General features: G+C 38.1%; 1 protein-coding gene across 15 annotated transcripts in view; it reads right to left on the bottom strand.

The window, feature by feature from the left end:
- Positions 1-24,622, bottom strand: part of GPHN (gephyrin) — a 261,241-nt gene that overhangs the window by 135,984 nt on the left and 100,635 nt on the right. For all 15 annotated transcript variants that reach the window (XM_058027375.1, XM_058027378.1, XM_058027377.1 and 12 more), the window contains exon 3: positions 20,089-20,146. In XM_058027375.1, coding sequence (XP_057883358.1) covers positions 20,089-20,146 — 58 coding nt within the window. The remainder of the gene's footprint in view (positions 1-20,088; positions 20,147-24,622) is intronic.

The raw sequence follows: 24,622 nt of genomic DNA, 5'->3' as shown, positions 1-24,622 counted from the left end.
GAATTCCAAGTACTGATACTGTTCGAGCCAGAATGGAGTGACTGTGGTGACACAGACACTGCTTTTTCCTAACCACAGCAGAGTTAAGGGTATTGGTAGATAAGCACCAGTCTGAAAAGCATGGAAATCAAAAGATATCTCCCAACCAACTCAGATGCTCTTGCCCTCTAGAGAAGACATTTTAATTTCTGGATGTTATGATAGATTAATTAGTCCTTGGTGAATAATGTTGTCAATACAATTGCCTATTTGAATATGCAGAGAAATTGCTGTTAAGAAGATGTGCCAGCATATTTTGAAGATCCTGAAAATCTGTAACAATTATTTTACGTCAAGCCCAACAGTTCCATAGATGGAGTAATTGCATGCTTGCACCTCCATGCCTGCTGCTACAGTGCACTATTGCAGGTGCCATTCACTAAAAAAAAAAAAATCATTGTTCTGAGCATCAGCATATGGATCCTGAACAGCATTCTCATATTGCCTGGTAACTTTTATTAGAATCATAGAATATCCTAAAAATGCTGCTCTTGTGCAAAAAAGAAGCCAGCCTAGCTGACATCTCTACATATTTGTAGTGGATCCTGCTACCAGCTGAGAGATTTACGGATTACTATCTATCAACTATATTAATTCTCTAACATCATCAATGCTAGATTTAGCTTCCAGAAAATAATAAACCATCAGTAAAGAAGCCCCCTCATTCAAAACAAAGAAATTTCTTTTAGTTCTCAAAATATAAAGAATATATGGACATCCTGCTCTGATATATTCTTGTGATAGGGACACACAAACAAGAAAGAAAAAGGTATACACAACTAAAGAAAGAAGACTGGAGTATTCTGGATCTGATTAGATTGTCCGCACTTCTCCATTTTCTGTTGAGTAGGAGTAATCCTGAAGACCCTGAAAATGATTCTCAAAAGCTATAAGGAAAGTATAAAAATCAATTGAAATTCATTGACAGTTATTAATGCAAAAAACATGTTAACAGCTCTTGAAGGCAATGAAAAATGGGTAACTATGATCAATACAGAAAAAAAAAAAAAAGATTTTTCCCTATGTGCCCTGGTTGTTTTTTTCTATAAAGATAGAGCACAATAAAAGAATAATAGAATGAACTAGTAATACGCTGCCTTGCTGATTAAGTTATTGCTTATTCCTAAGTGAGTGCAAGCATCTAAAGAGTAAAATATAAAGAACCTTTTTACACTTATAAGACTGAACCAAACTTACAAGCGTGAGTGAATTACTGAACTGGAAAGGCCATTCTCTTGAAAGGAAAGACATTTTCAGAATTGAGTCCATGCAGAATCTCTTTTATTGGCCCAAAGGATTATAGCTATTACATAATACTGGGTGAAAGCTGTTACCATAGAATTTGATGAGCCATCATCCGTTTCCATTTCAGCTTGCAGAGCTGTCTTAGCATCAGCCAATCCCGCTGCAATCAAAGATTTCAATTTTTATACTCAGGAGAAAACTAATGCAGAACATTTAATACCAGAAAGACTTCTTTCCCTAAAAGCTGAAACTTTTGGGTTATTTCTTTTTTGGAACATTTTTAAAAATGCTCACTTTTTCTTGATTTTGTTCTTTTCAACAACAAAATTGCTTGGAATAAGGAGGGAATAAAAGCATTCAGAATACTAAAGAGATTTCAAAATCACCTTTGAACTGTTTCTGCAGCTGGTATAAATGAAACTAAAATCTGCCAGGGTACTAAGGTTGCTCATCCATGCCTCTATGGTGTTGGAAATCTCTCAGGCAAAATAATATACAATATAGAATTTCAAACAACTTACAGCACTTTTGAAAAATTCTTCGTACTCTTATCCTCATTGTTTCTAAGGTCCTAAATCCTTGGAAATTATTTTATGCGCTAAAGAAAGATATGCTGTCACTGTTGTATAATAAAGACTATATGTATGTAAAAATAAAACATGTATATTCTTCTCAGCCAACTGAACTGGAGACAAGTTTGTAAGAAGTCTTCCTAAATTGATAAAGTTGCTGCATCTGGAGCAAACAGAATCTTAATAAAGCAAATGCTTCCCAGAACAGATCTAGCTCAACCTAGTCTCATAATGTTAGCAAAGCCCCAAAGGTTGACTAAGACATGAAGAAAGCTTAAAGAAATACATTAAAAGAGTTGGAAAGGACGATTCTTAGCAGAATCACTTGTCATCTCTTGTTTTTCCAAAGACAAATACCAAACTTTACTAATTAAATCATAAGAGAAATACTAATCATTAGCATCAGAATGAGAGAAGCATAGAATACTTTCTCCTCACAAATGCTTGCAGCAATCATATTGAGTCTCTTGAGACTGCTGCAGAGGTATTCAAGAATGACCTGGACAGAATCTTGTGCAAAGGAAGGAGTCTCCAACACCCCTTTGGGCAATCCCTTCCAGTGCTCAATCACCCTCAGAGTAAGGAAGTCCTTCCTCGTGTTCAGGTGGAACTTCCTGGGCATCAGTTTCTGCCCATTGCCTCTTGCCCTATTGTTTGGCACCACCAAAAAGAGCCTGGCTGCTGGTTACGGGATCAAATGCAAAGAAAACTCTAAATGTAAGAAAAAGTCTAAATATAAAAAATCAAAATGTCGGTATCAAAATGTTGGTGAAGAAAAAACACACTGGTGCAGTGCAGTAGTTTTTAGTTCCATAGGTGCTGTTTTTCTCTTCCTACACTCTCTCCCATGTGAGCTCCCTTTTATTTGATTTCCTTACAGATAAACCACTGCCTTCTAATTGATCCTTAGGGCCTCTTGCTAATTTTGTAACACACAAAATATGTCTCAAGCATTCCATGCATGTGATTGTTTTCAATCACAAAAAGTGACATACTCACACAGTGGTTTTCCACCCAGATTCACAGCATCTTCAGCAAACACACAAATTAGCTGGGCCTTTGGGGTTAACATTCTCTTGTTCTGGGTGGTAAGGGTGCCAGATGTTTGGCACCATTCCCATACAAGGCTCCATCCTCAGACACCGCTAGACATTGACGAGGGCCCCTCTCAGTCATCTTTCCTTGAGGCTGAACAGGCCCAGCTCCCTCAGCCTTTTCTTATAAGAGGGATGTTTCAGTCCCCTCATCATCTTCAGAGTCCTTCACTGGACCTGCTCCAGTAACTCCCTGTCTCTCCTGTCCTGAGGAGCCCAGAGCTGGACACAGCACTCCAGGTGAGGCTCTCCAGGGCTGAGCAGAGGGGCAGGATCCCCTCCCTCGACCTGCTGGCCACGCTCTCCCTAGTGCAGCCCAGGGTCCCATGGTCCTTCCTGCCCACCAGGACACACTGCTGGCTCGGGGACAGTTTGCTGCCCACCAGGATCCCATGGTCCTTCCTGCCCACCAGGACACACTGCTGGCTCGGGGACAGTTTGCTGCCCACCAGGACCCCCAGCCCAGGATCCCATGGTCCTTCCTGCCCACCAGGACACACTGCTGGCTCGGGGACAGTTTGCTGTCCCCCAGGACCCCCAGCCCAGGATCCCATGGTCCTTCCTGCCCACCAGGACACACTGCTGGCTCGGGGACAGTTTGCTGCCCACCAGGACCCCCAGCCCAGGATCCCATGGTCCTTCCTGCCCACCAGGACACACTGCTGGCTCGGGGACAGTTTGCTGCCCACCAGGACCCCCAGCCCAGGATCCCATGGTCCTTCCTGCCCACCAGGACACACTGCTGGCTCGGGGACAGTTTGCTGTCCACCAGGACCCCCAGCCCAGGATCCCATGGTCCTTCCTGCCCACCAGGACACATCACTGGCTCGGGGACAGTTTGCTGTCCCCCAGGACCCCCAGCCCAGGGTCCCATGGTCCTTCCTGCCCACCAGGACACACTGCTGGCTCGGGGACAGTTTGCTGCCCACCAGGACCCCCAGCCCTTCTCCACAGAGCTGCTCCCCAGCAGCTCAGCCCTCAGCCTGTGCTGGCCCATGGGGTTATTCCTGCCCAGGTGCAGGACCCTGCACTTGCCCTTGTTGAATCTCAGGCAGTTCTTCTCTGCCCATCTCTCCAGCCTGTTCTGAAGGGCTGCACGGCCCTCTGGGGTATGGGCCACTGCTCCCAGCTTTGTGTGCTCAGTGAAATTGCTGAGGAGAGATCTGCCCTTCATCCAAGTATTTGATGAGTAAGTTATTGACCACTGAGCCCAACATTGAACCTAGAAGACTCCACTAGTGACAGCCCTCCAACCCAATCCTGTGCCACTGATGAGACCCTTCCTAGTTAAAGTATGAGTAATTTCTAGAAATAATTTCCAGAACTCATGGAAAGCCCTCTGGACTACAAGTACTTGTTTGTTATTTCAAAGATTTAAGAAGACATACACAGTAACCTTTACCAGAATCCAGAGTTATTTATATAGTTCAAAGAAGAGTTGCATAAGAAATAATGAGTCTTTTCAACTGTGTATCACCTGCTTTATATACCATTATTCTAACATATGGTCTGTTACATGAAAATGTTTATATAAGTGATTTTTGGTTATTTAATTGGAAAACTTACCTTTCTGGACAAGGTCAAATCACATTACAGTCAACTGCTCACTGCAACTTGGAATAAAGGTTTCATTGCCATAACTAAAAATAGCATATTGCCCCTTTCAAAGAGTTGTATCATCTCCCACACATCCTACTTTGGGGATTATGATGCATGCAGTATATGTTATCTCTGGACTACTGCTTTCCCTTGTAGAGACAATTGCCACTTTAGTGCTAGAGAGTGATGAAGAGCCTACACAGGCAGCACAGTCATACAGATAGTATTTTCAGCAAGAGAGAGTAGGTGGCATTAGTGGATGAGGGAGACAGGCAATAAATTTCATCTGTGAGCAACAACTGGGCAACTACCTCTGGAAATCAAGGACCACACACTGTTCTGTTGATAACATTTCTTATATTAGAGCGCTCCTGACCAGGAGGCCATTGTACATCAAGGAATTAGCAATCCACATAACAGTTCCCTTGAAATTCCTACAGAAAGCTGCCCTGTGCTTTATGTTCAGCATGGTTTCCAGGAATGTGTCATGCTGCATAAACCTCTTTGGCCAAAGGACAGACTCATCCACCTCATTGTAATGGAGGAGCCTGTAGGCAGCTCCAATTCAGCTCTGGTGATTACACCAGAGCGTGGCTTTCCTTTATCTAAAAGAGTAGCAGAACTTTCTCACAAGTGGAGAAACCCATCCACATCTGATGCTGCATGAACATACAGTTCCCAGCATCTGCAGGGAGTAAGATTTATTTGCTGCCTATATTCCTCCCCATCCTTTGCTTTATGAAAGCAGGTATTCCATTCAGCTATTTGCTGTCAGGCCTTTCCTACTGAGATACAGACAGAACCTGGCACTTCCCTCTCTCTTGCTTCCTGCCCCAGTACAGAAACACACACACACACACAGAATTCCCTTTTCATTTCAAGACCCATCATTTCTAACTACAGAAGGAGAGGACTTTGCTTTTTTCTTGCAATTACTGTTCAAGTCTTTTCTGTCCTCTAAGAGTTCTCTCTCCAGGCCCACTAACACTATGATATTTGAAAACATTAAAAAGAAATAAAAGATTTTTTTTTTTTCTTCTGCTGAGACTTATAAACCTGTGGTTAAATATCAGGCCTATCAGGGATCCAGTAATTCTACAGCAGCAATCTTCCAAGAGCCTTTACATTTGAACCAATGAGCCTAAGCACAGTATGTTGTTTTTGCAGCTGTAACCATCTATATTGATCAACTTGAAAAAATTTAGCCAATTTTCAAGCCACCATAGCCATTCCTCCCTGAATGTCACAGAGCATTTAGTAGTCCCTTAAATCTTTAGCTCCTGTTTCAGCTTTCACTTCTGTCTAATCCCAAAAGCAGATGCATTTAGCAGGAAACTCTAAGCAATTTCTGTCTGTTACCCAAATTTCAAAATATCAGCAAGAAAATGTAGGACTACCGGCTACACTAAATATATTTTATTTGAATGAACAGCATACAGCTTAACAGTGATAAGACTTTTATTTTTCCAGACAACAACTAATCCACCAATTTTTTTGAGTTTGGTAAATTTGAATTTCCTCTATCTTTTGACCTTTAGGAAAAAAACCCCAAACATGATAATAAAACCCATGATAAAACTGAGGCACAGGAAAATAGACTACCACTTCAATTAAATATACTCAGTTGATGGTCTTAACTAGCAAGTTAACATCTGGCCATTCTAACTTAGAGTACTGACAAGAGAATACTATTTTGCCTAGGAAATAATTGCAGGCTAAAAGAATAAACAGACTTCATACCTTTAGGCTCCTTTTATTATAATGATGCTTTTGTAGGGAGATATTAAATTTCTCACTGACCTACTTGTACAAAAAATTTCATTAGTAATCTCTGCTCTTTGGCTAGATTTCAGTGTCTGACTGAGGTCTGATAAGAAAATCTTTAATTCTTTTGCAAACTCTGTACACTTGGGATGTTTCCTTCAGTTCCTTGCAGATAATCTACAATGGCAAAGAGCAAAAAATTGGGCTTCCATGGAGAGTTTTGCATGTAAGAAATACCAGTGATCTAGAAAACCATTTAAAATTAGCCATTTATATCAAAGTTTCAATTTTAAATTTTTTTTAAATTATATTTGCATTACTAAGCTATTATTCACCCTATGTGTAAAAGAAACTTGTTATTTGTCAGTGGGCTTGATGTCTTGCATCTTATTCCTGATTTTGAAACCGAAGCGTTGAAGTGATTTAAGTATGACATTAAATATGCAGTCAGAGAAAAACTTGTGCCCGGTGTATTAATTTGAAGAACTGTGTTGTGGCTACTGATGATGTATCCAAGGGCAGGCAGTGAAGCTGGTGAAGGATCTGGAGCACAAGCTTTTGATGAAGAGCTGCTGACGGAGCTGGAGGTGTTCAGCCTGGAGAAAAGGAGGCTCAGAGAGACCTTGCCATTCTCTACAACCTTTCTGCCCTGAAAGGAGGCTGGAGACAGGTGGGGTTCCGCCTCTTTCCACAAGCAACAAGGAATAAATAATAGGTAAATTACATATTTATGTCATATAACATAAAAAAAAATATTACATAAGAAGAATGGCAGCCATCTGAAGTTGTGCCAGGGAGGTTAGATGGCATCTTATGAACAAATGGCTTCACCAAAAGGGTTACCAAGCATTGGAACAGGCTACTCAGGGAAGTGGTGGAATTACTCTCTCTGGAGGTCTCTCAAAGACATACAGATGGGGCACTGGGGAATATGCCTTGAAAGTGAACTTGGCAGTGTTAAGTTTTACAGTTGGACTTGATGATCTTAAAGGTCCTTTACAACCTAAATGATTCTATGACAGAACAAATTCTTAATTAAAACCACAAGAAAGGACAATATTTGAAAATAGCTGATCACATGTTAATTCCATGTTTCAAAATACATAATTCTAAGGAGAGTAAGAATATTGCCTTTGGTTTTCTTTCCCTATTATTTAGCCGTTCTCAGAAGGCAATATAAGTGCTCAAACATATCCAATAATCTTTTCATTGCTAGAGATCCAGCAGAGTGAATTAAAAAAGCTTTTCAACAAAAAGCTGCTCTGAAATTAGCTATTTATTCCACCAGTGAAGAAAAGTCTTTTTATTTTTTTTCAGTTTGTACATTATGAAATTGCCATGGCATTAGATGAACTGCAACATCATCAGCTGTTTTTCCTGTTGCAAAACTAGGACTCTGTTAAAATACTATTTCTCCAAATATAGGATTGATTTTAAAGAGTCTATGATACTGAAACTGCGCAACAAAACACTGAAATTTAAAATATTCTGAACGTGTACACACATATTAAAATCTATATAAAATTTTATAAGTTTCATATAAAACATTAAGTATAATAACACATTGTAAAAATGCCTGGCTATCCAAATACATGAGGTCTAGCTCAGTTGTTTTAATTAAAGCAAAACGGCAAATGTAGGGAACTGTGTCATTATGAAAAAAGCTTCATGCTTGCATATCAGCTACTGGCTAAATGGTCAAAATGTTTGTAATAAGCACTTTTAATAATCACATTTGCAGAAAATATTTAATCCCCAGAAAACTCAGAAATTTTCATTATCTGTGAGATTTGATTTCTTAGTTCTTTTGCTGGTTGTCTCAGAAGCCAACTCTAGTGGGTACAATGTTTGCAAAAGCTTTAATTACACTGAGAGCATACTACTTCACAAATATTCTTTTATTTTCATTTTCAAAACATAACAATCCCTTTAGATTTCTCACAAACATATGCATTCACACTTTGTAACACTACTTAAAGGCGTTTGGAGCTTTTGGATGTAAAGCAGTTCTTTATAGCTCTCTGATTTTAAACTTGGTCATCTTTCCTTCAAAACAGCCTGACCATAATTGTGTGCTGTCATTTAGAGCCTCAAGATACTCCATAAAACTCAAACATTAGTTTCAGTGTCCCAAATGACAGCCAGCTTTATTTTTACACATTGCCTGTTTTATGTAGCATTATTTCTTAGAAATACTTAAAATACAGAAGATAATCCAAATAAATGAAGAAGGGTTATTTTCTGCTTTTTTAAACAAGGACAAGAATTTTAAAATATCTTGATGTTAAGCTCTAGGCTTCCTAAGGTACCCTCAGATACATAGCTTCATTTTCCAGAGTGATCCATCTTGGGTAATGCTCACTCATGTTAAATTACGTTCAACTACCAAGAACACAGAAGAACCCTTTAAAATGACAGAACTGAGCAGTACAAATTTCCATAGGGGATCAGCCTATTTGTTAAAAGAGAGGTTTATGGCATCATGGCTACAGAAGCTACTCAGAGAAAATGTTACCATACTTGTATTTTAAAATCAAGGCTATTTGATAGGACATAACAAAAACAAAGCAGGCCATAAATAATTACAGAAAAAAAAAGGTCATTCTATGCAGAAATGATGAAAGAAGTATATGTGTTACCTTTGCAGTCTTAGGATCCCACCTAATCTTGTCCTAATGATGAGGCAGCTGCAATTGAACGCAATCATTTTTGCCAGAACAATTCTAGAAATTTTTGTGTCTTTTTAATAAGAACACATTTTAAAAAGGGAAACTCTTCAGCCGCTCCACCTTTAACTGAACTTTGAGAAATCGATGGCATTCCCTCCCCTTATACCTTTTCTTTAGGACAATTGAGTCACAGAATTTCCAAAATCCTACTATAATTGAAAAGTACAGAACCAGTATTACAGTAAATAATATCAAAAATGTTTCCTATTTTATCATGGCAGAATCCAGAAAATAAGCATATCAAAACCATCGGGGAAATGAAAAGGAAAACATCAATCTTATGTGAGTCTTTAATTTGAAAAGAATTGTTTCCTTTGCCTAAATAGGTGCATGCTAAGACACACTTCAGTAGTGTGCTCAAAGATAATTGTGACCTCAGACACAACAAATTACATAATTTGTCTTGCAATATCAAAACATTCTTTGGTAAAGCACATAATCTTGCACCCAAATATAAAATACTACTGTTGTCCAGTCAAATACTTAGTGTTTTCTACACACATCATGGCAAAGCTAATTGTTTTTTGTTAGAACTACAGCTCTGTGAGATAATTTGTCCATATCAATCCCACTTCCTTAAGGATCTGATGCCTCCACCCAAGATGAACTCTGCTCTTGAGTCTGTCCTTTTCTTATATGGTGGCATTGCTTATTAGTTCCCTTAGGTAAAAGCCATGATAATAAACAGTTCCACAAACTATTGACCACGAAAACTAAACAGCAGATGAAATATAGTGGTTATGAATATTAATGGACACAATAAACATTTTATCTTGGAAAAAACCCCAACAAAAAACCGAGGAAGTTCTTGGGAAAGCTTTTTTATCATGATACAGAAGCAATCTTCAGGGGGAGAACTTCTTTCAGTCTGGTAACATATCTGTTGGACTTCCCTCCTTAAAATTGTTGCAATACAGACCAATGTCTGAGGGACCTGGGGTTGTTCAGCCTGGACAAGAGGAGTCTCAGGTGGAATCTTACTGCTCTCTCATCTACATGGGGCACTTGGGGACAGGGTTTAGTAGAGGACTTGGCAGTGCTGGGGTTGATGTTTGAGCTGGAGGATCTTTGAGGTCTTTTCCAAACAAAGGATTCTATGATTCACTGTAGTTCAGGGAGAAAATATTAGAATATACATTTTTGCGGGCTAAATGTTCAAAAAATTCTTTACTGATGAGGTGGGTGATCAAACCATTTGGAGACTACTGTTCTAGAAAATAATTTGTTTTTTTCTTTGAATAGTCTGCCAGAAGGGCTGGCACTCTCTAAGTACTTAGCTCAGACAATAGGGTTTCACTAGCAACAAGGGTACTGTATGATGAATCTCACATTTGCAACCTGACATGCAGTGTTATGGGAACACCAGCGCTGGCTGAAGGCTTGGGACACATCTACCACAGCCTGTTAGTACAAACCAGCCCTTTTAATACCTCTGATTAACAGACTTTGGCTCAGATTGCAGAGTAGCCTTTGGTCACATGAACTGGAATCCTTTCAGATGAAACTTATTTGGAGGACAGACTTCAGCAGCATGTACAATCCACTCCAGCTGTTAACAGGCACACAGAATAATACCAGAAATAGTTTGAAATAAAATATATCAAAGAACATATGATGTATGCTGGATCTCCAGCATCACATGCTTTACTTGATAGATAGATGTGTTTCATTGGTTTGCGTGACTTGGGAACACAGACACGACTCAAGAGAGATGTTCAGCTCTTGGCACCAAGGACAGGGTGGCAGGCATTTTTAAATTTGTCCCTACACATTTGCCTATGATTTTATTTTGCTGGAAGACATCCATTTCTTGAAGCCTTTAGGACATCAGCTAAGCCAACATTCCAGCTCTGTGCACTATCAGAGATGAGAAGATCCCCTTACCCAACATACTCAATAAAACATAGAATCCATTTCTAATTTTTCTTTTTACATCAGTGCTCAGACACAGCTAATCAGCACAAAATCTCACCTAGACCAATCTTGTGCAACTGATATCAGAAAGTATTTTGGCAAATAAAATGCCTGTAGCCACAGTTCAACATGTCAATACTTTTATACCATTCCCTTATGATATCTCCTTAAAGGAAGTTTTTGCTTGGCTTACTGGTAAAAACATTTCATGTTTCATATTCTGTTTTAGACAGTGGACCTTATACATGACACGGTCACTAATAGAAATATTAATTATGAGAGAAGTTGAATGAGGTGCAATCACACACTGAAGTACTAAGCATCAGTCTGTTCATACAGTTTACAAACTTGCACATCACAGGGAGGCTGGTGCAGCTCTTGGTGTCTTCCTATTGTGCTTTCCAATCACTTCTTAAAACACAACCTTAACAATCATCTGAAAACATATGATGAAAGCAAAATAAACTACACTATCCTGGCAGAATTATTTGCAGTCTGCCAGTTGCAAATCTTTTTCAGGAAAATACAGTGTATTAAACTGGTTTCTGCTGGGCTGTGCATGTTGTTTCTTTTTTCCCCCTTACAATCAGTGTATTATCAACCAATAGAAAATACATAATCAAAACTTTGGCACCTGCTTTCAGGCAGTCTTAAAATTTACATAAATTAAGAACGAGAGTTAATTTTAAACGTACAGTATAAATAAGGAAGAATGTTGCTGAAATGCGACCAAACGTGCCACTTGTGAACATTTCCGTCCCAGTCTCTTTATCTGTTCCTCACATGAAAGTGCTTCAATAAATGAGATTATTTTTACAATCTGACTCCAAGTATTTTTCAGTGCCAGTGTGCCGTTTGTGTGATTGAGGGAACAGCCCTTCACATGCCACGGTGCACGGTGTGGCACCAAAGGCTCACGCACCAGAGAAGCAGCTCAGCGTCCTGGCCGTGGTTCCCTTCTCCTCAGTCCATGCCCCTTCAGCTGCCCCTGAACACTGAGCAACAGCAACCACACTCCTGGATCATACTAGTCTAATTAGAGGCTCCTATTTCATATGCAAATTGGAACTGGGGATTTTTTCACATCTCCTATACACATCGTTTAACACTAATCTCTGCTGAATTTTATCAGATGGCTTGCCACCCAACCACTCAGTATTTTAATGTCCTTATTTGCAGTAATATTTAATTTCTCTACAAATAATAATTTTCTTAATTCACTAAGATACAACCTGTAAATAGCTGTACAACTGAGGGCTATTTAAAAAAAAAAAAACACCAAACCAAAAAACCCAAAACAACACTCCTCATCTCTTTTTCCCTATATACAAAGAACCAGCATAAAGAATCTGAAGGTTTGGGGTTTTTTTAAAAAAAAACCAAACCAAAACAATCCTGATGGTCTTCTCTCTTATGTAGGTCTAGCATTCACCTCTTGTGGCAATCATAAAAAGAATAAATTTCAGAAATAAATTTACCACAAGAAATGAACCTAATATTGATCTCTCTCAAACGCAGTCAAGCCCTTAATTACTTATGACATCAGTTTTGATAGGATAACATTAAGTTTCCTTCATAGACCTCAAATAAGAATCACCAGAACGCATTCTTACAGGGTAAATAAAACCAACCAAAACTTAATGTAACAGGTCACGTGGAAAATTATTAGGGCTTTTATATAAACTTGATTTACTTAAACACTTGCCAAAAGCTATTTGCTGCTTAATGAAGCTGAGCATGTTTTCTCCTCTCATTCATGCTAAGTGACATCCCATTTAAGGAATTACTTTTCCAATGAGAACAGAAGGCACTGCAAACATTGCCCAGTACAAGGAGTCAGCTGGAAAGTACAGGAGCTGGTCAGAAGATGCCCTAGGAGACAACTAGGTTTCAGGTGATGGCCGGTACAAAGATATGTATTTAGCAAAAATGGAAAATGAAAGAAAGCCAGGAGGAATTTAGACAAAATTGGTTATCACAGCCACAGAGAGAGGCAGAGACTTTTTTATGCTGGAAAACAATTCCTGTTTCTGACCTATTTAATTAAGAAAGGCTGAATAGACAAACAGGTCTGTGGAAATGAAAAATCTGATACACATTAATGTCCCCTCTTAAGGGCAACAGCTTAAATGCTGGGCAACCAGAAATGCTTAAAGGATGAACAGTAGGTTTGTCTTGTAAATTAACTTACAGATGTTTTTGTTCTCTCTTTGCAGGAAAAATACAGAACTATTTTGTTTGTTTTAGAAAGCAAATAATATTTCTAAAGTTTTTTTGTCTTGTTAGAATTGCATTTGAACTTCCATGGATGCACAGTCTTCCTGTCCTTCCCTTCCCCATGTGGCAATATTCCATGATCTGCAAATCACAGGCTAAACTTTTGTATGTTCAAAAGACTAAATCACAGAATACTATACAAAATGCATTTGCTTAAATTCTACTCACATCAGGGGACAGGAATTTATAACAATGCTTCAGCATTTTCTATATTCAAAACAGCCTGGAAGAGCAAGGTAACTTTGTGAGGTGGTCTCATCTGTCATTTCTAGAGACATGAAGCCTCTGAAGCCACAAAGCCTATGCAATATAAGATGGAAGACAGCAGGAAAACAAAAAGTGAAAATTCCTATTTTCATGTGGAAAGTTAGTGAGTATACTCTTTCATCCAGAGTGTCTGGGCATTTGATGCCCTTGCCAGGAAAGCAGAGGAATGTTTTTGACACATTCAGCAGTCCTGGATCACAGTTCGATAGACACTTCAGCCACCTCTCATCTTACATTCTTTTTGTAAAGGTGTTTTTTTGGTTGAGAGTCTGTGATTGCAGTGAGTATCCATCATCCACAGAAGATGAGAGAAACAGATGAAAAGCCCTTTCAGTGAGTACTCCCTAGGGAGTTCCTATACAGAAACTTGAGATAGCAAAAGTTATAGCATGGAGAACAGTCACATCCTCCAAGCAAAAGCAGTATCAAACCTATCAGAGCAGAAAAAATCCAAAAGTCAAAACTGATATTCACAACTACTAATGGCTTCATAGGTGGGAAAAAAAAACCCACAACAGAACAGGCATTCTTATGAAACACTCATATTTCACTGGTGTGAGACTGTGCCTGGACTAGTCAGGCTTGCACAGCCACGCTTGGCACCAAGCAGAGTCAGAAGCCAGACTGCACTTTCCAGAAAAAGGGGGAAAATCGGTTTTAGAAGAAATAAAACATAGATCAACAAAGGGCTCATGACAAGAAAAAATGACATAATACAACAGATAAGGAAATCACAGTCTAGGAGCAATATAATATGATTCAATATAATAGAAATAATCAACTGTGGACTAGAACTACAAGAGTTAAGCACAAATGCATGGCCATTATTAATGCTGCAGGGGGTGCAAATCTCCAGGTTGTAGCACAAATGCATACATGTGGATGAAAAATTAAAGGAAAGTAAGCTTTTGTTTTATATAAAAGTTTTGGACAATTTTCTCACACAATCCCACACAAAACTTTAGTTCTCTCTAGCAGGGAAACAACATCTGTAACAACAGATTAATTATTAAGGATTAATACAGCAAAGTAAAAACTCAGGTTTTGGTCATCTAAACAATGACATGTACTTAAAAAAGAACACTAGTCAGTGATTGACTCTACTAATTCAGGATTTAGAAATTAACTCAGGAAGAAATTTGTATGTTCATCAGGTGAACTTTGATTACAGGGAAATATAATGAGACAAAGTTGTTTTAATTTAACACATCCCACTAGTCAATTGTCCTAGTTAGATTCATGTCCATAGGAAAGTCTACTTCATGAAAATCCAAGAAGCAAGTAGGAAAACCTAATCTGCAAGTTTATCAGGGATTTCATACACTAAGTTGACATCTCAGTGTCAACTTTTTGTTATTGGCTAGGACATCTGCAAAAGTTTTTAGAAACTTTACCTAGATGCAGGAGTATAATTAAGCTGTCTACTGGATGGTCAGACTCTGAGTGCATGTTAAGAGAGGTAGAAGACAAGTCCTCAGTTTTTGTCAACACACATAACTAGCAATCTAATGGAATGGATATGACCACCACATACACCCTTTAAATCTTTTTAAACTTGTATCTGTAAGCTTTAGAGTCTATAGAGATGCTACTTAATACTCACTAGACATTCAAGGGATAATGCCCTTTTATGTCGTGCTTAGTAAGAGTTCTTGTGCTGTGAGTTAGCAATTATAATTTGAGATGCAGAAGAAGGAAAACATGAGCAGAAAAACTGAGAACCACAATTGTCATTCCTGCAAGGTAAATAGCAAATTTTCTTGGTGCTTTAGGATTAGTGGGAGTACACACTTCAAACAGCTTGAACCGCTTCAAAAAATTTATTTGGAGTGGGCAAACCTTTTTGTTTGTGCTGGATCCAAACAGATAAAGGAACAATAATCTCAGTATTATCATCAAATTCTGATTCCTCCCATCATAAACTTTGGATAAACTTTTTGTGAAGCACTTGGCCAGTGCTGATACACTTGGCAAGTGAATATCCATACAGTGATGAAGCAAACCAGACCCAGGACTTAACCTCCTATATAGAACTGGGATGACAGCACACTTCCTTGTTGATGTAAAGCAAGGCTGATTCTGCAGAAGATGCAAAAGATCTCTAAATACTGCCCCACTCTCCAGTATGGAGACATATTTTCATAAATATTTTGAGGCACAACCCTGCTCTTGTGAACTATCCACCACAGTAGTTACAACTACCTTTCTTTAGTGATTTTTTTTTTAATATGGGACTACAAACTGGCACTTACTGACAAATTACTACTTATTTTTGCCACATGTTGATAATTGTGAAAATGCTTTGATAATGATCAAGGCCAGTATTTCTTGGCTGCAGACAAAGTTTGTATGAGTTTCATCAGCCACTCTTATCAGCAAAACACCCAGATTCTGGGATACAGCATTATGTAGGTATATGACACCACAAAGTGGGCAAACCAAGTGATTTCTGAGAAAGTCTTGGAGTATAGTGATTTTAATTGTAATCCTATCAAAGCTGCTGATTTTTGACGGCAGGGAGTACAGCTTTGCTCTGAAATACATCTCGCTGACACTGAAATCAACTTCCTTTGTTTCTAAGATGTTCCTAAAAATGACTGTGTGCAAAAGTTAAATCTTTTGAATTCCTAAGTCACATAGAGCAACTGACCTCTGAAGAAGAAACAGCACTCACCATTTCCTTTCTGGCTACTTTGCCCTTCCTCATAGTTTTTATCATATTTTACTCTTAGATCATTATCAGTGGAGTCTACTTTGTCAAAGACTGAAGACAATCTGAGAAGAACGTGCATAAAAATTTTCATATATTAAGCTACTGAGTTAACACATACTCCTAAAGAAAAAAAGAGAGCTATCCTACCATTATTCAGGGGAAAATGTCTGTAGTTCTAAATGCAACCTTTAATACTTTATGCAGATATGTTTTCATTAAAATAGTATCTATAGAAGGATTATGAGTGTTCCTTGGGGAGCATAAAGCGTGTCTCTGTGTGAAAGGGCGGTTAATGGAATTAAAACCCCTCTTCCATCTTGCTCCAGAACTGCTTTACATCTAAATTTGCAATTTATAACTAACAAAATACTTCCAACAAGATTTCTTAAAACTAACTACCACAGGAGGGGACCACTTAACTTTATTCTCTACACTGGAATATCTGTCTGATGCCACAAATATTATAGGAATGAAATGTTATGGCAATGTCTTTCTTGTGCATATTACTTTCATGAATTAAGTACCTGCTACAAAATCCATTTCGGGTCTTGAGATGAGATGCATGAATATGTCTACATGTAAAGAATATATGAAAGCACATAAAAAGTCAACACAAAACAATTAAATTCCTTTCTGCTCTTGACTTGCAAATCCTAGCAAAGCAAGTATTTTCTTTTTAGGAATCTATTAAGGAGTGGTTTTCTCATTGACTGAGTCTTCCCCTATAATAGCCACCCTTCACCACATCATATATTTCCTTTGTAATGGCAGAATGTGGAAATCAAAAAGATCACATCTCACTATAAACCACAAGATTATACCGTTGACATAAATCTATAGGCACATCACATAAACTTTCCCTAATCTGTAATAGTCATAAATTTCTCTTTGTTCTTGAGACAGTCTCCATGTTGTTCATCAAAACCAGTGTTGCCTGATAGGCTTGCCAGGCCCCACGTACACAAAATCATTTGGCTTGGAAGATCTCTCCTTTAGGCACATTCTATTACAGTGGGTGAGGAACAAGGCTGAAATCTGACAATGCTTTTTTGGTAGGTTGAAATGCTTCCTGCTTGCAGGATGAATATCCTGATGAGAATAGAAGTCTAGAGGAAGTTGAAACAATGACACTTTCTCAGGAATGTGCTGCAGTTTCTATATTCACTATCTTCATCAGTTCTGGAAGCATTTAAAAACCAGCAGGTACTGAAAATGAAGTGACATTGCTTTAACTGGTGTGGAGGAATGACAGGAATGCAGATGGTAGCATATCCATTTATGCATTCTCTGAAAGCTTCTTTTATTGAAGAAGATGACCATGTGATAGAGGACATACCTACCTTCCAGAAGAGTTCCCAGGGGGGGAAACCTGAGATGGTATCTAGGTAAAGCTACCTGTTGAGCATTCTCATTTTGGGAACCCAAGTACCTGTGACAAAAATCTAGGGAAGGTAGGCTTCAAGACACTTTGTTTCAGCCTGATACAGATGTCGTGGAACTGCAGCAGTGATTGGTTCCACACAATCCTTCCCAACCTTGGTGTGGTGCATGAGATTAGTTGGGGTACATGTTATCACTTCTGCCATAAGCACTCCTCACTCACATGCCTGCAATAGGGTTCTACCTAGGATGAATTACATGAATTGACAAAATCAATACACTGGTTTTCCTCAGAAGTTATTCTGAGCTGCAAGAGGTTAATCTATCATCTTTCCTAGAACACATGCAAATGCTAAGAGAATTATTTATTTGTCAAAATACTATTGCTCTCTGTCTGATGAAGTTTCTCCTTTCCCATTTAGGAAAGCAGTTTACTTTTTATGGACTATCAGAAAACATGAAAATACAACTCAAATATAATTCAACAATCCATCAAGTTAAATGAGATTTTAAAAGTGAAGCTAATGTTTTTGCATATTTAATCAAATTAACTTCCTTAATATTTCACGTTTAAATAGAGGAGAGATAGTTGCAAGGCAAAATAACTGAATTAAGGTGCATGGAAGAAGATACTGTTCTCTCTAGAAGCAAAATTCCAGTAAGCTGATTTGCCTTCTATTTTCTCCTCTCTCCTTTTTCTACTCAAATCAGCTAGGAGAGCCTTTCAGATGTTAAAACTGCCCCCTACATTTACTGCAAGGACACTCCATCTCGCTGTTTACCAGCTGCTATTCAAAACACATATGGATGAAATAATACTTCTTGATATCCAATATATATTTGTCTGTCTTGGTATCTTCCAGTAGTGCATTGTTTAATATAAATAACACGTATTGCAGTTAAGAAAATTCAACCATTTAAGGTGTGGGAAGTGGCCTGACTTCCGACACAGCCTCACAACCCCGCTACCCGAACAAGGCAGGACAGCTACCAGAAACAGTTAAAGGGAAGGATTGTCCCCCAGCACTTTAAACAGCTCTGACTTTGAACAACGAAATCCTTTTCCACACTTACATCCTGGCACAACTGAGACTAAAGAGTAACCCATCCTTTGATGCTTCTTAGGATCTCAAGCACTTAAACACCGGCTAAATAAGAAGCAGCTGAAAATTCAGAGCAGTTCTCCTAAGCAGGTAAAGAGTCCTGTGACTACTAACCTTGCAGTAAGTTCCTAAAAGTAAAATTATTTCTTATCTCCCAACATTCCATTTTTCTTTGTTCACTGAACTCAGTTTAGTATGATGAAGTCAGAAATATCAGCTTTCTTCAACTTCAACAAAATATCAGTGGTATTGCTTTTCTTATATTAAAGTAAAAAGACTGTGGTTTCCGGTTTTTATAATTTTTAAAATAGTTTTGCAGCAGTTCTCTGAGCATCATGAAAACACCCCTATTTAATTTTGAAAGCCTCTTTCTTTTATTCCAAGACCAAAGTTTGAATCGTGGATCTATCCAGTAATAAATCATGCTCCCGTTGACAAAATTCAGGATAGAGAAGTCCATGAATCTTAGGTGACAAAAATAAATTTTGATCATGATGGTGTGATAACTTTGATGCAGACACAGACAGTCACTGTGCAGTGAGTTCGATACTAATTGAAAAGGAATAAATTCTCACCATTTGCACACTGCAAAGTCATGTCTACATCAGATATTACACAGTCACTTCCCTTCACAAGATTTTACAACTATTCTTGGTTCTCTTTGCACAGCTGAAAACGAGTATGTGAAACAGCACAGTGGGTTAAGCAATCACAACGAGCAAGCAATATATGAGACTGACCTACTAACAACCAAATGAGGCATCAGCTACACAAACTGTGCTATCAGGTCCAAGCCAAATTCCCCCCAGTGCCCATCTTTCATTCCACTGAAAAACAAAACTGACACAAATTGCTGAAGCACGGTTCAGGAGTGGACTTGCTAAAGTGAGTTCTGTTACAATGCACATTACTTTGAAAGTAAACTTCAGTATTTATTGCTCTCGGTACTCAAAAAACAGAGTTTATAACAATTTTTCAGCTTATAACTATTTTTTGACTTCATACTTTCCCCTTCATAAGACAGACAATGTTGAAAAATATGGATGTGCTTTAGATCTCAAAAGCAGAAGGACACTACATATATTTTTTTTACTAAACTATAACTCAGTGTTCATCATAGTCCTCCATCTGTCTTCAGGTAGCAAAACAGAAATAGGTTGAATTACACAGGTTTCTGGCATCAAACAAATCCTGCTGAAGTCAGCTTAAACTGAAGGTAAACTGTATTTGTAAAAATAACTAAAATTCTATTTTAGATGCATTTAATTTTCCTTATGACACTTTCTCCCCTACAGCACACTTCAAAGCAAGGAATAACATGGCTTTTTAATGTAACATTTCTGTAATTTTCCAAGGAAAGAAAATCAGTGTTGAAAAGCAGTAATACTGTACCTTGATTTCTTCTATTTCGTCTGGCACTATCTTGTATGCAGATATAGTCCCACCCAACCTGAAATCAGGAAAAAAAGTTCTCAAAATCAGTAACAGAAAATATAGTATGTTAATAGTCTTATGACTCGTTCCAAAACGTAACATTCCTTCTACCAATTTAGAGGTAAAACTCATTAAGTCCCAAATCAAAAGCAAAAACCCCCCTTTCTTTATCCAACAAAAAAATCTGCATATGATTAACATAAATAGTACAAACAAGGTATCTGTCACCTTAACAATTAAGTCAGCCAAGCAAAATTATCATCATCAGGCTGGTATTTTATAAATTAATGGCAATCATCATATTCTATGATTTCTTGTTGATTGTCCAAGGCACATGGATGAGTTTAAGTGTTTGAAGACTGATGCACTTTGTGCTATTTCACTATGCTGCTACACAGTCTGAAATGCATCAAAATACAATTCTGGAAATTGAATTTTTTAAATTAAATGTGCATGTATAGACATCACAAATCACACAAACTCTATAGCCTCCATGTTTGAAAAAATCTCTGCAGTTAATGACTGGTAATAAAAAAGTGGGTGATGAGTAATATCTGGCATTGACACAGAAAAAACAGGAAAAAACAGAGTGTTTTGTCCTATATGGAACTCACTGAAATTACTTTTTGAAATCCTGCAAAAATCCTGGTAAAGAACAGTTCATATACTGAAGATGCATGAATAGCATGTACTATAAATGGTAGTTAATATTACATTTTGCCCAGAGACATGCAGACATGGCTTCTTTTATTTCATGAAGCAGTCTCACCGATGGTGACAATTCAGACCTAAAAATATAAGTGCACTAATGACCTCCTGCTGGCTCTACACAGCAATACTATTCATTTTCTGGATCCTACAAAAATAGAAGTTACATAACAAACTATTTTTTGTAAACCAGTAGACACCTATCAAATGTGCATTTGAATTACCTCCCTCTTATTGGAATTTTTCTAATTGTCAGCATTTCCACACAGATCTATTTTCTTATATCTTGAAAATATTATAAATATTGTCTAGGCAAGTAAAAAAGAGAAGAGGACACTAACACAGAAAACAGAAAATACATTAAGATTTTCCATGCAAGTCCTGCCTTTCCACACTTCTGCTGTAAATGAGCTGTTTGAAGGTTTTACACAGAGGATGAAGTTGTGTACAGGAAAAGTCTGAAGTCCATCACAGCTCCAGGTAATATCAGCTGTGACTTCCAAGGTAGAGGCAGGGCTACGTCCAAATTCATCATGGACAAAGAGTAAGCAATTGCTCCCTCCATTTCCTCTGCAACTTCCATTGCTGCCATCCATTAAATGAGGTTAAAGTTGGAGGAAACCGAAACATTTTTTGCCAGCGCAAGTACAAACACGAACTTTTATTTTTCATGACTTTGGTTCAACTAGTGTTTATAGCGATAGCTACAATAAATTGGCTTTAGCATCACAACGAAGGATTGCTCCATCAAACCGTGACAAGCAGCGGCTCAGGTGGCACGGTGACATTGCACCTGACCAGTCCCACAGCTGCTGGAACGAGTCCAGCAGAAAGAGACTTTTATGTGCTTCTCTGAGATCCATTCCTGCGCTTTCGAGCACCCCAAAATCACTGACTTTCCCACAGCTGCTGGAACGAGGTCCATCAGAAAGAGACTTTTATGTGCTTCTCTGAGATCCATTCCTGCGCTTTCGAGCACCCCAAAATCACTGACTTTCCCACAGCTGCTGGAACGAGGTCCATCAGAAAGAGACTTTTATGTGCTTCTCTGAGATCCATTCCTGCGCTTTCGAGCGCCCCAAACATCACTGACTTCCCCACAGCTGCTGGAACGAGGTCCCTCAGAAAGAGACTTTTATGTGCTTCTCTGAGATCCATTCCTGGCTGCGCTTTCCAGCGCCCCAAACATCACTGACTTTCTACCTTCGAGCAGAAGGCGAGTACAGAACCTGTACTGCCAGCACTCCAGAAACATGCAATTCCCCCTGGCACATTCCTTCATTTGCCACCCTTGGCACAACTATTTAGAACTTTCTTGGAATATAAGAGAAAAAAAACAAACATGACTCAGTAAACTCATCTATCTCACACCATAAATTAGCATCGCCGCACAAATAGTTCCGCAAAGTTTTGTGTTAAGAGTTTAACAAACTCTGAATCTGCCAAGCTACAGCTCAAATTGTACTTCTCTTAAAAAGTAAAATGTCAGCTAACACAATTCCACATTTTTGACAGAGAAAGACACATTAAAAATTCTGTTACTGTTTAAATAAACGATCTCTCACTGATAGCTCCAGCTCACATATCTCTTAGTCCATTTACAATCCTACACTGACATCTTTATCTGAAAAATCCAGTCTACAAACATAAACAATAACAAATTTGAAGCTGAAAGAGAAACAGAGAACATTAATATACAATTTTATCAATGTCTCAGATGTGAAATGAAGTTTTTATGGAAGTCTATACTTTCTTCATTTCAGAACATTAGATTTCAGTCAATCTTATAACTTCTGAAAGAGATTCACCACAGCAGATTCCAGTACCAGATTTAACTGGTGAAAGACATAAAAAAAGACATTTCACTTTTTATATAAAGTTTTTCTGCGAGTTTCACAGAAGTTTAAAGGCATCTCACACACTGGGGGGGATGCAGCTAACATCATTATTAAAAAAGAGCCACATCATTATTAAAAACCTCCAGCAGTCAGTTAAGTCTGAAGTGTAAGGGACTGGACAACATCGCACACACAAGTAACAGAAAAATCAAAAACATTGTGATGATTGCTAAGAAAAACCAGCAAAATCAAGGTAAATCAAAAATCAATGCAATAATGGATATGTCCAGCTTGGGGAAAAATTTCTATTTCAAGTGTTTCTCTGAATTACATTTAAGTGTAAGCATCAATTGTGGCCTGTCTGGAAGCTTGCTTGTCATTTTGCAATTCCTTGATTTGATTACTGACATCTGAAAGGAGACGAGACAATGATAAACAGGAGATTGCAGCTATAGGATGGTACAGAGACCATGACAGAGGGCTTGCACATGCCATATTTGTTCACTTTGTTGTGAAAAACCTTCCTCTGCAGGTTTCTTTTTTAGAATACTTTACAGTACCATTCTTAACCACAATTAAGAATTAATTCTTAATCACATTTTCAGGAAGCAACCGTGATCAGAAGAGCAAAGGATCAGCTAGCCTGAGTGAGTATACATTAACTACAATGGACTTTGAATGCTAAAATATAATGCAGCAAAGAACATGTCAGAATGGCCAGAATTCAGATCACATTCTGATCCCTCTCTGAATTCAGATAGGGATGCAAATTTTGTGCAGAGTCACTCTTCATCTTTCACATATTTTACTTTAACAGATTTTATTACACTGCTCTCCATTTGAACGACCCAACATCCAGCATCCTCCAACAGAAATGGCATTTTCTCTCTGATAATACACACCCAACCAAGAGTAAAGCTAAATACCAGCCAGTTACTTCCAGTACACTGAAAAGATAGTCCTAAACTTCACCCAGAGAAACCTAATGTGCAAAGTCTTTCTCTCCCAAACTGCAGTATTTTCACACTATAACAAGACATTCTATTTTACAGTGAAATTATTCTCAATACTAGTTACCTTTAATGTTTCACTTGTATATGTGAGAGATAACTTCAAACATACCAGAATTTGTATTCAAATTTTGACAGACATTAATCTTATCAACTCTGTATCATACCTTGAATGTAATAGAGAGAGCCCAGTTCTCCAATCTCTTTGCAAAAGAGAAATGAAATTATTCCTAGATGTAGAAATAAGACCTGACACAATAATAATGAAAAACCATATCTTACACTGGGCTAAACTGGTGAAGATGTTTGAGCCAAGGATCAGAAAAGATAAGATAGAAATTCCATAAAAATAATCAGGAAATAATAAATATAATTATTTTATCAGAGGTTTTAAAACTAATAGAAATGTAGTGGTTTATCATCTTTTCAGACTGGGCTTGTGAAAGTTCACAAAAAGGATTCAGGAGAACAACAAGGTTTCTATAGCAACCTAAGAAATTAGCAAAATAGAGGAAATAAACTGAACCAAGGCCAACACAGTTGTATTGCAACAGATGGATGCTTTACTATTTCACAAATTAAAGCTCAACATGCCAGAAGAGAGAAAACTACATCCAAGTTAAGGGAAGTTGAAAACCAGGAAGAGCTGTGCTCAAATGGAGAAAAGAAAGCATAACCTACGGCTCAAATAAAAAGTAAACTCACGACAAAACTAAAAGAGAAATAAATTTACATTGTTACATTAATAAATTTACTCAGTTACAGTATTTTAACAAGCTGACCCGTTTGCTACTTGTGTTTCTTCCCAGATAGTGCAAGTTGGACTTCTGGGTGATTTTCCCCTGTGCCCCTCTATATATCCATGCTGGGACTGGAGTTTATTGCACAGTTATACTGTTATTGCACAGGAATACTGGAGTATTATTCCCTTTTGTG

This window comes from Melospiza georgiana, chromosome 6, assembly GCF_028018845.1.
Source record: "Melospiza georgiana isolate bMelGeo1 chromosome 6, bMelGeo1.pri, whole genome shotgun sequence".
NCBI classification, from domain to species: Eukaryota; Metazoa; Chordata; class Aves; order Passeriformes; family Passerellidae; genus Melospiza; species Melospiza georgiana.
This window is presented reverse-complemented; position numbering and strand designations above follow the sequence as displayed.